Source organism: Quercus suber, unplaced genomic scaffold (genome assembly GCF_002906115.3).
Source record: "Quercus suber isolate HL8 unplaced genomic scaffold, Cork oak 2.0 scaffold_46, whole genome shotgun sequence".
Lineage (NCBI taxonomy): Eukaryota > Viridiplantae > Streptophyta > Magnoliopsida > Fagales > Fagaceae > Quercus > Quercus suber.
Genome location: NW_027069511.1, coordinates 442,452 through 455,123, shown reverse-complemented (window position 1 = coordinate 455,123; position 12,672 = coordinate 442,452). Strand labels below are relative to the sequence as shown.

Sequence of the window (12,672 nt, the reverse complement as noted above, 5' to 3'; positions counted from 1 at the left end):
TTTTTTTTTTTTTTTTTAAATCAAGCATTCCCAAGAGGGACAAATCAATACCAAGACTCCAATTGTAGAAAATGAGATGACCAAGTAAGGTGACCATTCACTACCAAGAAGTGGTGGCATGCGAATCACATATAGACATTTTCCCTAATAATTTCAAACCCATGAAGCATTCATTTTTCCACACATGACCATACGCATAATTCTCAACTACGCACAAAATATCCTACCAAAGTGTGTTTTGGATCCTCGGTCGGTAACTGGCCAAGAGTTTAAGTTTCATTAATCAACCACGCGAGTTCAAACAATTGGATATGAAATGATAGAGGCATTGCTTCCGCTATTGAAATAGTCATACTGCTTGCAAACCCCTTTCACTAAAAGAAAAAGTATTTCAAATTCAACCCAGATTTATATCTTTGCACTCAAGCTCTCTAGGCCAAGAAGCTAGAACTCAAGATGACGGAGAAATGCCTCATTTCTACTATCTTCCTGCTTGTAGAGAAATATCCTTTGATAGCTAACGTTGGGATAGGTTAATTGGTTTTAGGAATCTCAAACTATGACACAGTAAGTGACACTACCAAAAGAATTTGAGTCAACTAAGTCCCTAATAGTTTATTATCACTGATTATGTTGTTTCAGTTCGGACATGCAAATTATTGTAGACTTGTAAATTTAGACTAATTCATTATTCCCATTATTAGCTTGTGCATTTCGCATAAAAAGTCTTATTAAGTTAGGTAGTATTAAATCTATAACATGATCCTTGAATCCAAATAATTTCCTTCTAGTAATTTTAAATTACTTTGAGTAATATAAATTAGGTTCTCCTCAAACAAATTCAAGTAAAATGTTGTAAATAATGCACAAATAAAAACCATATGTTGTGTTAGAATCATGTAAAAGTGATGGTGCATCACTTATGACTTGGCACCTATAAGTTGTGAAGCAAAAATGTGTCTCCACTCCCTAACATGATTGTTGTTCTTCTAAATAACCATTTTTGCAAATACATCTTACAAGTTCCAACAACTTCTTTATTATATCTTTCATTCCATGAAAATAACATTTCATCTCATTTCCATCCCCTACACTCAAACCACTCATACATGGGAGAAATTGAAGTAATAATTGATAATACGATTACAAACTCTTAAACCAATCATACTTGAGAGAAATTAAAGTAATAATATAAAAGTAACTTCAATTGTGATTCCAACAAACACAATCCCTAAGGCGTTTTGAAAAGTGTCGATAATGAATTATTAGTAACATAATATTCCATTAAACATGAACTCCATAAGGAATAAAACTTTTGTTAGTCAAAACACTCCCTTGTTGTTGCAGTCATCTAGCCTAAAGTCATAGTCTTTCATCAAATAAGAATTTTTTTTATATGAACCACCATCTCTTCCTATGCAGATTTCTCATGACATTCTGGTTTGAATACCATGAATTTGATAGTTGAATCTATCGCATTTGTGTGCAGGAATAAATGGAACCATAAAAGGAATTGCTTGTTTCCCGTTATTGCAAACTTTCGGGGTGGATCAAATTTGGTATGAAATTACACTACAAGAAAAAATGTTTATTACAACAAAAAAAATCATTGCAATAACGTCAAAGTCATTGCAATTTTTGATGCAGTAAAATTTGAGGTAATAAGTTTGTGCAACAAAAAATTTCATTGCAATAATCTCTAGATATTTTAATGACAACTTTGATGTAATGATATATATGTTGTTGCAATAAAAATTTATTGCAACGATATATTCATTTTAATAAATAATTGTTTCATATTTCTCATTGCAATAGATTGTAAAATAATTAATATCAAGTTATTGTAATGACATATTCGTTTCATGTTTGTCATTGCAATAAATTGTAAAATAATTGGTATCAAATTATTAAAATGATGTATTTATAACAATGAAATATCACTTTGAATTTTTTTTTTTTTTGTAATAGATTGCAAAAAATAATTGGTATCAAGTTATTGCAACGATATTAATATTTTAAGTTATTGCAACAAATTTTCGTAGTACTAATAATTATAAGTTATTGCAACTAATTATTGTAAATGCGATAATTTTTATCACTTTTAAGTTACTATTGCAATGATTTTTAACTTGTAAATGTAATATTGTGTCTAATACCACTATACTAATGTTATTGTATTAACATTTGGTGTAATATACTTATTTTGGTGTATTGCAAGACCTTTAATTGAAGTTTCTTCATCAGAACAATAATCTGAAACTCCTTATTTATGTCATATAAATTCTCCCTAAAAAGAAGATATCCCTTAGAGCAGTTAACGAATGACAGATTTCTAATATCAGGTAATATCTAGATGCACTATGTACCCTCCTTTTCGACCTTCCAAATAGTAATTCTTTCTTTACTGCTACCAGCATATGTTCTGACCACAAATCCCATATTTGTTGTCACTGATGATTCTTTACGAATATTATCAACATATGATCCCCACCTCTTTGAAACAGTAGAAAATTTCAATCAAGTAGTTAGCCAACAATCGCAAAGGATGTCTTTAAGAATATAATCAGGTACGTCTTTTGCTTTATTCATTTTAGAACCTGTTCAAATAGCAAAAAAGACAAATTAATCCAACTACAAATCAACGAAATTTAAGTTACTAGAGATGATGTTATTAATATTATTTTAAATGTGCAAAATTCAAATGTATTAGTAGAAGCCCGTAACCAAACAAATATATTTCTTATCCCAAAAACAAAATGCCAATCCAAGACGATTGGATTCAGGTCTACAAGCCTTTTTAATGCATCCTACAAAATCATATCCAAAGGAATTGCTTGTTTCTCGTTATTGCAAACTTTGGGTGTGGATCAAATTTGGTATGAAATAATACTACAACAAAAAAAATATTTATTACAACAAAAAAATGATTGCAATAATGTCAAAGTCATTGCAATAGTTGATGTGAGTTGTTGCAATAAAATTTGAGATAATAAGTTTGTGCAACAAAAAGTTTCATTACAATAATCTCTAAATATTTTAATGACAACTTTGATGTAATGATATATATGTTGTTGCAATAAAAATTTATTGCAACGATATATTCGTTGTAATAAATAATTATTTCATATTTGTCATTGCAATAGATTATAAAATAATTAATATCAAGTTATTATAATGATATATTCATTAATTTTTGTCATTGCAATAGATTGTAAAATAATTAGTATCAAACTATTACAATGATGTGTTTATAACAATGAAATATCACTTTGAAAATTTTCTTGAATTGAATCTGTTTGTTTTTGTGGTAAGGAAAACTACGGAAAAATTTTCTACTTTTGAAGATGGGTTGAAGATCAAGATGGGTTGTGTTATCTAGGAAAGTGTGAGAAAAAAAGTGAAAGAATTTTTTCAAAGAGAAAAGTGAAGAAAGGAAAGTGAGAGAGAGAAATTGAAAACACTAGCCCCTTTTATAAATTAGAATTACTAGCTAGGCATTGCACATGCGATATAAACCCAAAATGATTTTTAAAAAATAAATACTGATTTTCAAATATTTTTTTGGTGAATAAAAAATCAGTATTCTTTTTTTCACCCCCTTCTTCTTTGTGCTTTCAAAATACCAATGGATGGAAGAATCATTTAAAGTTTCTTTTAGAAATTAATGAAAATAATTCATTAAAGAATCTATGTTCTTATGTTTTAAAAAATTAAAAGGGTTGCTTTATTTGTTTGTATGGTTTTCCTTTCAATGATATTATCATTTAGCCAAAAAAATTTATTTTTGTGTTTCAGTATCTCATATTTTGTATTGATATTTTAAATTTTAATACTACATTTAAAAAAAAAAATTTGAATGAATATTTAAAATTTACAATATTCAATCTAAATCATGAAATTAACTCATTTCAAATAAAGAATATTCATGATGAACAAACTCACTTAACGCTAAATTTAGGTTTTGATTCATTTATTAATTGTAAATAATATACGTTCAATTAAAAATTTTCACATTGCAAGTAATTCTTGTAAGTGAAATTGTTATTACAGAGAACTCGTGCATGTCAAAAAGTGATTAGGAAAAAAAAAAAAACACAAAGCAGAATTTTAATTTAAAATAAAGTTGAGGCAAAGAAAATTGATTTATATTTTTGTCTCATTATCTCATATTTTGTATTGGTATTTTAAATTTTTATAGTACTTTTTCTTTTTACAGTATCCTCTATTTTAAGTTGTATGAGAATAACTAGTAGCAAAGCCATTTTCAATTGCGATTATAAATCCATATTATTTTAAATGTGCAAAATTCAAACGCATTAGTAGAAGCCCGTAACCAAACAAATATAGTCCTTATCGCAAAAACAAAATGCCAATCCAAGATGATTGAATTCAGGGCTACAAGCCTTTTTAATGCATCCTACAAAATCATATCCAAAGGAATTGCTTGTTTCCCGTTATTGCAAACTTTGGGTGTGGATCAAATTTGGTATGAAATAACACTACAAGAAAAAATATTTATTACAACAAAAAAATCATTGCAATAATGTCAAAGTCATTGCAATAGTTGATGTGAGTTGTTGCAATAAAATTTGAGATAATAAGTTTGTGCAACAAAAAGTTTCATTGCAATAATCTCTAGATATTTTAATGACAACTTTGATGTAATGATATATATGTTGTTGCAATAAAAATTTACTGCAATGATATATTTGTTGTAATAAATAATTATTTCATATTTGTCATTGCAATAGATTGTAAAATAATTAATATCAAGTTATTATAATGATGTATTCATTTCATGTTTGTCATTGCAATAGATTGTAAAATAATTGGTATCAAACTTTTACAATGATGTGTTTACAACAATGAAATATCACTTTGAAAATTTTCTTGAATTGAATCTGTCTGTTTTTGTGGTAAGGAAAACTACAGAAAAAATTTCTACTTTTGAAGATGGGTTGAAGATCAAGATGGATTGTGTTATCTAGGAAAGTGTGAGAAAAAAAGTGAAAGAATATTTTCAAAGAGAAAAGTGAAGAAAGGAAAGTGAGAGAGAAAAATTGAAAAGACTAGCCCCTTTTATAAATTAGAATTACTAGGTGTTGCACATGCAATATAAACCCAAAATGATTTTAAAAAAATAAATACTGATTTTCAAATATTTTTTTGGTGAATAAAAAATCGGTATTCTTTTTTTCACCCCCTTCTTCTTTGTGCTTTCAAAATACCAATGGATGGAAGAATCATTTAAAATTTCTTTTGGAAATTAATGAAAATAATTCATTAAAGAATCTATGTTCTTATGTTTTAAAAAATTAAAAGGGTTGTTTTATTTGTTTGTATGGTTTTCCATTCAATGATATTATCATTAAGCCAAAAAAATTTATTTTTGTGTCTCAGTATCTCATATTTTGCATTGATATTTTAAATTTTAATACTACATTTTTATAAAAAAAAAATTGAATGAATATTTAAAATTTACAATATTCAATCTAAATCATGAACTTAACTCATTTCAAATAAAGAATATTCATGATGAACAAACTCGCTTAACGCTAAATTTAGGTTTTGATTCATTTATTAGTTGTAAATAATATACGTTCAATTAAAAATTTTCACATTGGAAATAATTCTTGTAAGTGAAATTGTTATTACAGAGAACTCGTGCATGTCAAAAAGTGATTAGGAAAAAAAAAAAAAAAACACAGCAAAATTTTAATTTAAAATAAAGTTGAGGCAAAGAAAATTGCTTTATATTTTTGTCTCATTATCTCATATTTTGTATTGGTATTTTAAATTTTTATAGTACTTTTTCTTTTTACATTATCCTCTATTTTAAGTTGTATGAGAATAACTAGTAGCAAAGTCATTTTCAATTGGGATTATAAATCCATATTATCTATATCTCTATCTATAGCGAACAATTCCTTTGTTGGGGTCTGAGACAAATCTCCCTCTTCTTTCTTTCATGTGTGTAACACTACTACACATGTGTCTAGAGCAAGTCTCAAAAACTGCTAGCGCATGCTTATGGTAGTGCACTCGAGTGGCATCGGCCTCAACAGTCCAGTCCCGGGGAAGTGTAGTAGTGGTACACTCATGTCATAGGCTCAAGCTTATAAGGCATGTGTGGGAGGCATCTCTCTCCGATGTGAGATTGAGCAAATTCGTGAGGGTGGCATCGGTCTCCTCGGCCCATTCCCAAAGTGAACAATTCCTTTGTTGGGGTCTGAGACAAATCTCCCTCCCACACTAATATTTTAGTTAGATTCGTTAAATATGATTTTTTTTTTATTATGTGACATATTTTCATATGTATTGGTGTTTCTTATTGACTTATTGTTATAAATTAGGTTGCTAGCTTGAGGCTATGATAGTTTCATTCTATTGCACCCTATGGGCTTGTGGGAGATTGACAGGAACCAACTTCAAGTTTTTCTTTTAGGGCACAAAATATTTGTAAAGTTGTTAGGGCGACCAAGGACATTGACCTTCCTACTCACAAGGGAATATTGTCAAACATAGAGCAAGGACCTTGACCATCCTACTCACAGTCTCAAAGGTAATGTTGTAAAACAAAGGTGAATTTATTTTAGTTATATCTGACTATAATTTTATTTTTGTTACATCTGACAGTGAGTTGGTTAATTTGCAGTTTCTTGTGGCCATTTATTTAAGAAGGGAGGAGAAATGGCAGAAAGTGCAGCCAGCATAGTTGTTTAGAATTTGGTCCCATTGTTAGTGCATGAAGCAAGATTGCTAAAAGGTATCCATAGCAAAGTTGCAAGCATCAAAAGTGAATTGGAGATCATTCAATCTTTCCTAAAAGATGCAGATACAAGGGTTGAGAAGGAAGACATGAGCAATGTTATGAAAACATGGGTGAAACTGGTGAGGGAAGAAGCTTATCACATAGAAGATGTCATTGATGAATACATAATGCATTTTGCAAAACAATCGTATGAGCAAAAGCGAGGCTTTCATCTCCTCCATAAGGTTTTTCAATATACCATAAAGCTAAAAGCAAGGTATGCAATAGTCTTGATGATTCAAGATATTAATAGCAATCTTAAGGAAAAGAGAGAGATGGCTGTAAGCTATTGCTTCAACACTATAGAGCAAGGAAGTGGTGACACTAGAAGTGTTACATTGCATAATCCTCGAGTAGCATCCCTTTTCATTGAGGATGCTGAGGTTGTAGGCATTAAGTCTCATAGAGATAAATTAATAACCTTGCTAGTAGAAGGACCATCTAAAAATCGAATGGTGATTTCTATAGTCAACATTGGTGGGGTTGGAAAGACCACCCTTATCAAGAAAGTGTATGAAAATAAGAAGGTGACAACACACTTTGATTGTTGTGCTTGGATCACAGTGTCTCAATCATACAATATGGAGGAGCTATTGAGGGACATGATAAAACAGATGTTCAAGGCAAGGAAGGAGTCTGCTCCTATGGAAATTGACACAATGAAGGAGACACTACTAATGGAGAAATTGAGGCTATGTTTACATGAGCTAAGGTATGTAGTAGTTTTTGATGATTTATGGAAAAAAGAATTTTGGGAACAAATAGAACTTGCCTTACCTAATAATGAAAAATGCAACAGAATATTAATCACAACTCGAAGTGAGAGTGTTGCTCCCTTTAACAAAGAGTCCCCATCTTATCATGTGTACAAGCTACTGCCTCTACCTTTAGATAAAGCATGGGAACTCTTTTGCAAGAAGGTGTTTCGACATGAGGGAGGAAATTGTCCCCTTGAGTTGGATGAGTTGTCACTTGACATAGTTAAGAGATGTGAAGGGTTGCCACTAGCAATTGTGACTATTGGAGGCCTTTTATTAACCAAAAACAAGGTTGTCTATGAGTGGCACAAATTACATGATAGTCTTAGTTCAGAGCTAGAAACTGATTCACATCTCAACACTATGATCAAAATTCTATCCCTTATTTATCATAATCTACCTTACAACCTTAAAGCTTGTTTCTTATATTTTGGCTTATTTCCAGAGGATTACTCTATTAATTGTGCAAGACTAATTCGACTATGGATAGCCGAGGGTTTTGTAAAAGAAAAGCAAGGACTAACATTGGAGGAAGTTGCACGAGACTACTTGAACCAACTCTTTTATAGAAGCTTGGTTCAAGTTGAATTCGAATTTAAAGGCACATTTAGAAGTTGTCGAGTTCACGACATGTTGCGTGAGATCATTGTCTCTAGGTCAGAGGAGTTAAGTTTTTGTTTGGTCTCAATACAGAACTGCTCAAGTTTTAAAAAAATTGCTTAACGCCCCTCTATTCAGAACAACATAAATACTCCTTTGCAAAGTATTACTAGTTCCCAAACACGTTCTATTCTCATTTTGGGGGTTGATGAAGTGCCTAATTCTTTTCTTGCAACTTGTTTTGCAAACATCAAGCTCATCAAAACAATTGGATTTTCAAGGTGCTCCTATTGATTACATTCCTATAGAAGTGGGAAATCTATTCCATCTTAGATATTTAAGCCTAAGAGAGACAAAAGTACACATGCTTCCAAAGTCCATTGGTAAATTGCACAACTTAGAGACTTCGGATTTGAAATGTTCCCTTGTGTCTGAACTACTAGAGGAAATCAATAAACTCTGTAAGCATCTTGCTGCCTACATTGAAAACTATGATGTTGATCGCAATATCGATTCTCGACGAGCAGTAAAGATACACAATGGCATTGGGTGTTTACAATCCTTACTGAAGCTTGTTAGGATTGAAGCCAGCAATGCTGCTCTTATTGAAGAGTTGGGAAGTTTGGGACAATTGAGGAAGTTGGAAATCTCTAAATTGAAGAGAGAAGATGGGATAGTTTTCTCCACTACACTTAAGAAAATGAGTCACCTTCAGTCTTTGAGAATCAATGCAACAAGTGAGGAAGAAGTTCTTGGATTACAATCGAGGTCTTCTCCTTTTCTCCTCCTACAGTCGTTGGTCCTATCTGGGTGACTAGAAAAGTTGCCAGAATGGATTTCCAAACTCAAGAGTATAGTTAGAATTGGTTTACATTGGTCAAGATTAAAGGATGATCCATTAAAGGTCCTTCAGTACATGGTGGTGCAAGAAACTTAGAACTCTGCATAAATAAATTCTCCATTATAATCTCAACAACACACTAAACACAGAAACCTGATGGATTGCAGCATTAAAATTTACATTGGCCCAAACTGGTTGAGGTGGAGTCCAGCAGCTGATTTTATCTGATGTGAGCATCTCAATTATCCATATGCTTGCATGTGCTCACTGAAGCTTTTGTTTATGAGTTGGGCAGCTTCTCCAGGGTCAGGGGTTAGATTTTTAAACAACATTTTGGGTTCTGATCTGCCACATTCTATCAAAATTGATTGCTGCAAAGAGAGAAAACTTCTCATCTTCTGGATTGATTTGAAAATTTTTAATAGGAAAATAAATATTTCTAATCCACTTATGGATATGCCGAGAACTATCTGATGCAAAATTCAAAGACCATATGCTATGAGACCACGTTATAGCAGTAAATTAAGGGGCACAAAAAGAAAATGTGCTCTATAGTTTTAGGATGTAATTTATGGAAAAGACATTGACATTGTCTTCTAAACCCCATTTGCTTCTTAGAAACTTCTTGGTAGGTTAGGTTGGATGTCCTATCCTTTTTTCCATGACAATAATTCGAGCCTGTCATGAATTTTTTGTTTCCAACAAGTGTTTCATTCAAGCTTGTTTAGGATCTCTGTTTGGTCGCTGAGGCTCAGATTTAATTGAAAGACTGCATCAACTGTGACGGGTTCGTATCAATACATCCTTAGTAATGTAGGGGTAGAAGTGAATTCACCTTATAGCTTGAACTATTTGAGGATCAAAGAGATTGGTACATTTTCCCAAATCCCATTACTGCTTGTTAGGTTGCATGAGATCGCCTACATAGTTCACATCAGAATCACTCCAACAAGATAAAAAACTCCCTGCTTCACAATGTTTGATCTGTTACACATCTACCTTTCCATAGCCAAGACTCAAGAGCTTTATTTAAAATAAAAAAAATAAAAAAAAAAAATTTCCGTTAGATATAAAAAGCAACCCTCAGCATCTCTTTCAACTGTAGGCTGTAGCTATTCATCCCAGTTTGAAACTTTGTATAAAAGTGCTCTATTGAAGTCTAAAGCCCTCCTCAAGCTAAGCCCACCAACTTGCTTGGGCTTGCATTTACCACATTAAAAACAAATGCACTTTATTTATACTAAAGAATATAGGGAGTCCTAGATGCTTAACCTCAGGTTCAGCCATTTTGAAACCTTGCTTCCATAGCCATGTAGTGCCAGAGCTTCCATAATGGTACAGAACAATAGTCTCATTAGACTAGATACACGAATCACTTTAAATACAAGAAGCCGAGCGGGTAGATTGGTCCGAGTGGAGAGAAAAAAAAATGGATTGAACTTAAAACCTTTTTTGGTGATATCCATTTTCCTGGAAAGCTGGATAAGATATCCCGACACAATGATATCTTGCTCCCGCTTGGAGTAGCAAAAAAAAAAAAAATGCTAAGGAATCAAAAAAAAAAAATTTGAAAAATTGGATCTATGTCCATTGGATCCCACCTAACAAGAAAAAGTATTTTGTTTTGGCTCGACCTGAAATCATATGAGAGTATAAATTTAGTAACAATCATTTTTGTATGATTTGATTTCTCGTACACTACCCTATCAACTCTAGGTATTCAAATAATATTTGTGTTCATGGGTTGGTTAATTTAATAAGTCTCTTCTTAATTTGGCACAAAAATTAAAGTCTTAAATTGGACATGTGACGCAAAATTAGACCTCAATTGAAATTCAATTTAGAATCTAGTTTGATTTTTCTTTTCAGCTTTGGCTCTCTCTCTCTATATATATATATATATAGCACAAAAAATAAGAAAATAAAATTGGACTTCTTGATTTTTTGTAGTGTAGCAAATAGTTGCACCAAAATTAAGAAAACTAAATGGAATATAAAAAGCATAAAATTAGACTCTAATTTGAAATCTAATTGAATTTTGAAAACCAAGAATAGGTATAAAACTCATGGTTGGAGGAATCATTTTTTTTTCTTTTTCCTTTTTTCATAGTTACTCAAAAATTTAGTTTTCTGGCTTTCAAAGGGCACACATGATATAAATCTAAAGAGAAGGAAAATATAATATAAAGGTGCTTTGCCTTTTCCCCTGTACAAATAGTGGGATTTTTTTAACTTGACTTCGACATGACTTAAAACTAGTAAAGAGGTAGAAACTTAAAATTCCCTTACAGGCCAATTGGATTGCATTAAACCCAACACACCAACCATTAGGTTATCACATTTCCTTGTGTTTGCTAATGAAAAAATATATTTATTTGAATTACCTTCTCTCACACCTTTTGAAGTAAGTCCTTTACTACTAATTAATTATTGGTCTTTCATGGGTTTCAGTTAACTCAACTGATAAAGTCTCTAATAATTGAATAAAAGATTTGGGATTCAATCTCTATCAATACCAAAAACCGATCGGTATCTTGGTCTGATTATAAAAAACTATATATATATATATATTATTGGCCTTTCAATTTATTATTTAAGACCATTTTTTTTCCTTCTTTTTTCCTAGCTGTTCCAAAATGCAGTGTTTTCTAGCTTTCAAAGGGAACATATAATATAAATCTATAGAGAGGTTAAATATAATATAAAGGCAACATAAATGTACTTTGCCTTTTCCCCTACAAACAGAGGATTTTATTTACTTGACTTTAAAATCACTAAATACTAGCAAAGAGGTGAAAACTTAAAAAACAGTTATTGCCTTACCGGCCTATTGGATTGCATTCAGCCCAACACACCAACCACCAGGCTATCAAATTTCCTTGCGTTAGCTAATGAAGTTTTTTTTTTTTTTTTTTTTTTTTTTAAGGGAAGAAGAAATATTTATTTGATTTAACCTTTTGTAACAACTCTTGGAGTGGGTCCAACACCACAACTTAATTATTGGCCTTTCGATTTCTTATTTAAGACCATACAAATAAACAAAAATACAAACTAATAATATATATATTGAAAATTTTCTTATATTATATTATAATACTTTTGTACTTGAAGGATTGATAAATACATTATTTAGTAATATTTTTTATTTTTCTTACAACATTTGTGAAAATACATTTTGGAAATTGTTTAAATTTTCTGAGATGTACTATGATAATTATTATTATTCAATTTTTCTAATTTTACAATTTTAATTTCTTTATTTGTATTTCAATTAATAATGATATCATCATGGTCTGATATTAGTCAAACTTTAATCTTACTTCAAAACTTTGAACCTCTCATTTTTCTAGTTATGTGGATAACAACAAGTTTTACCACTCAAGATCAAATCATGGCAAAAATAAAAGTTACCCCTTTTAAGTTTGATTAATTATCATTTTTGTTATCTGAGCATTCACTTTGGTTTAGATAAAATATTATTCAAATAAATAAATAATTAAAAGCCTAATAAACTCCAAAAACCCACATTGGGTTATTAACTCAGTAACCAAAATAAAATTTCGCAACCTTGCTTCCCTAAAAATAGAGGTAGCTTAGAAATGGCGGTGGTTTTAGTGGTTTCTCACCTGACTTTGTGGACTATTATCATAATTCTTGTGGTT

At 31.0% G+C, this 12,672-nt stretch overlaps 1 protein-coding gene across 1 annotated transcript; it reads left to right on the top strand.

Annotated features, from left to right (window-relative positions):
- Positions 1-6,858: 6,858 nt before the first annotated feature.
- On the top strand, positions 6,859-8,421 carry LOC112006811 (disease resistance protein RPM1-like). The gene has a single exon (XM_024039124.2). It carries the CDS (start codon positions 6,859-6,861, stop codon positions 8,290-8,292), a length of 1,434 nt encoding a protein of 477 aa, XP_023894892.2. The 3' UTR covers positions 8,293-8,421.
- The last annotated feature ends 4,251 nt before the right edge of the window (positions 8,422-12,672 follow it).

Excerpts from the sequence above, each read along its gene's own strand:
- LOC112006811 (XM_024039124.2), top strand. The coding sequence starts at position 6,859 with ATGAGCAATGTTATGAAAACATGGGTGAAACTGGTGAGGGAAGAAGCT.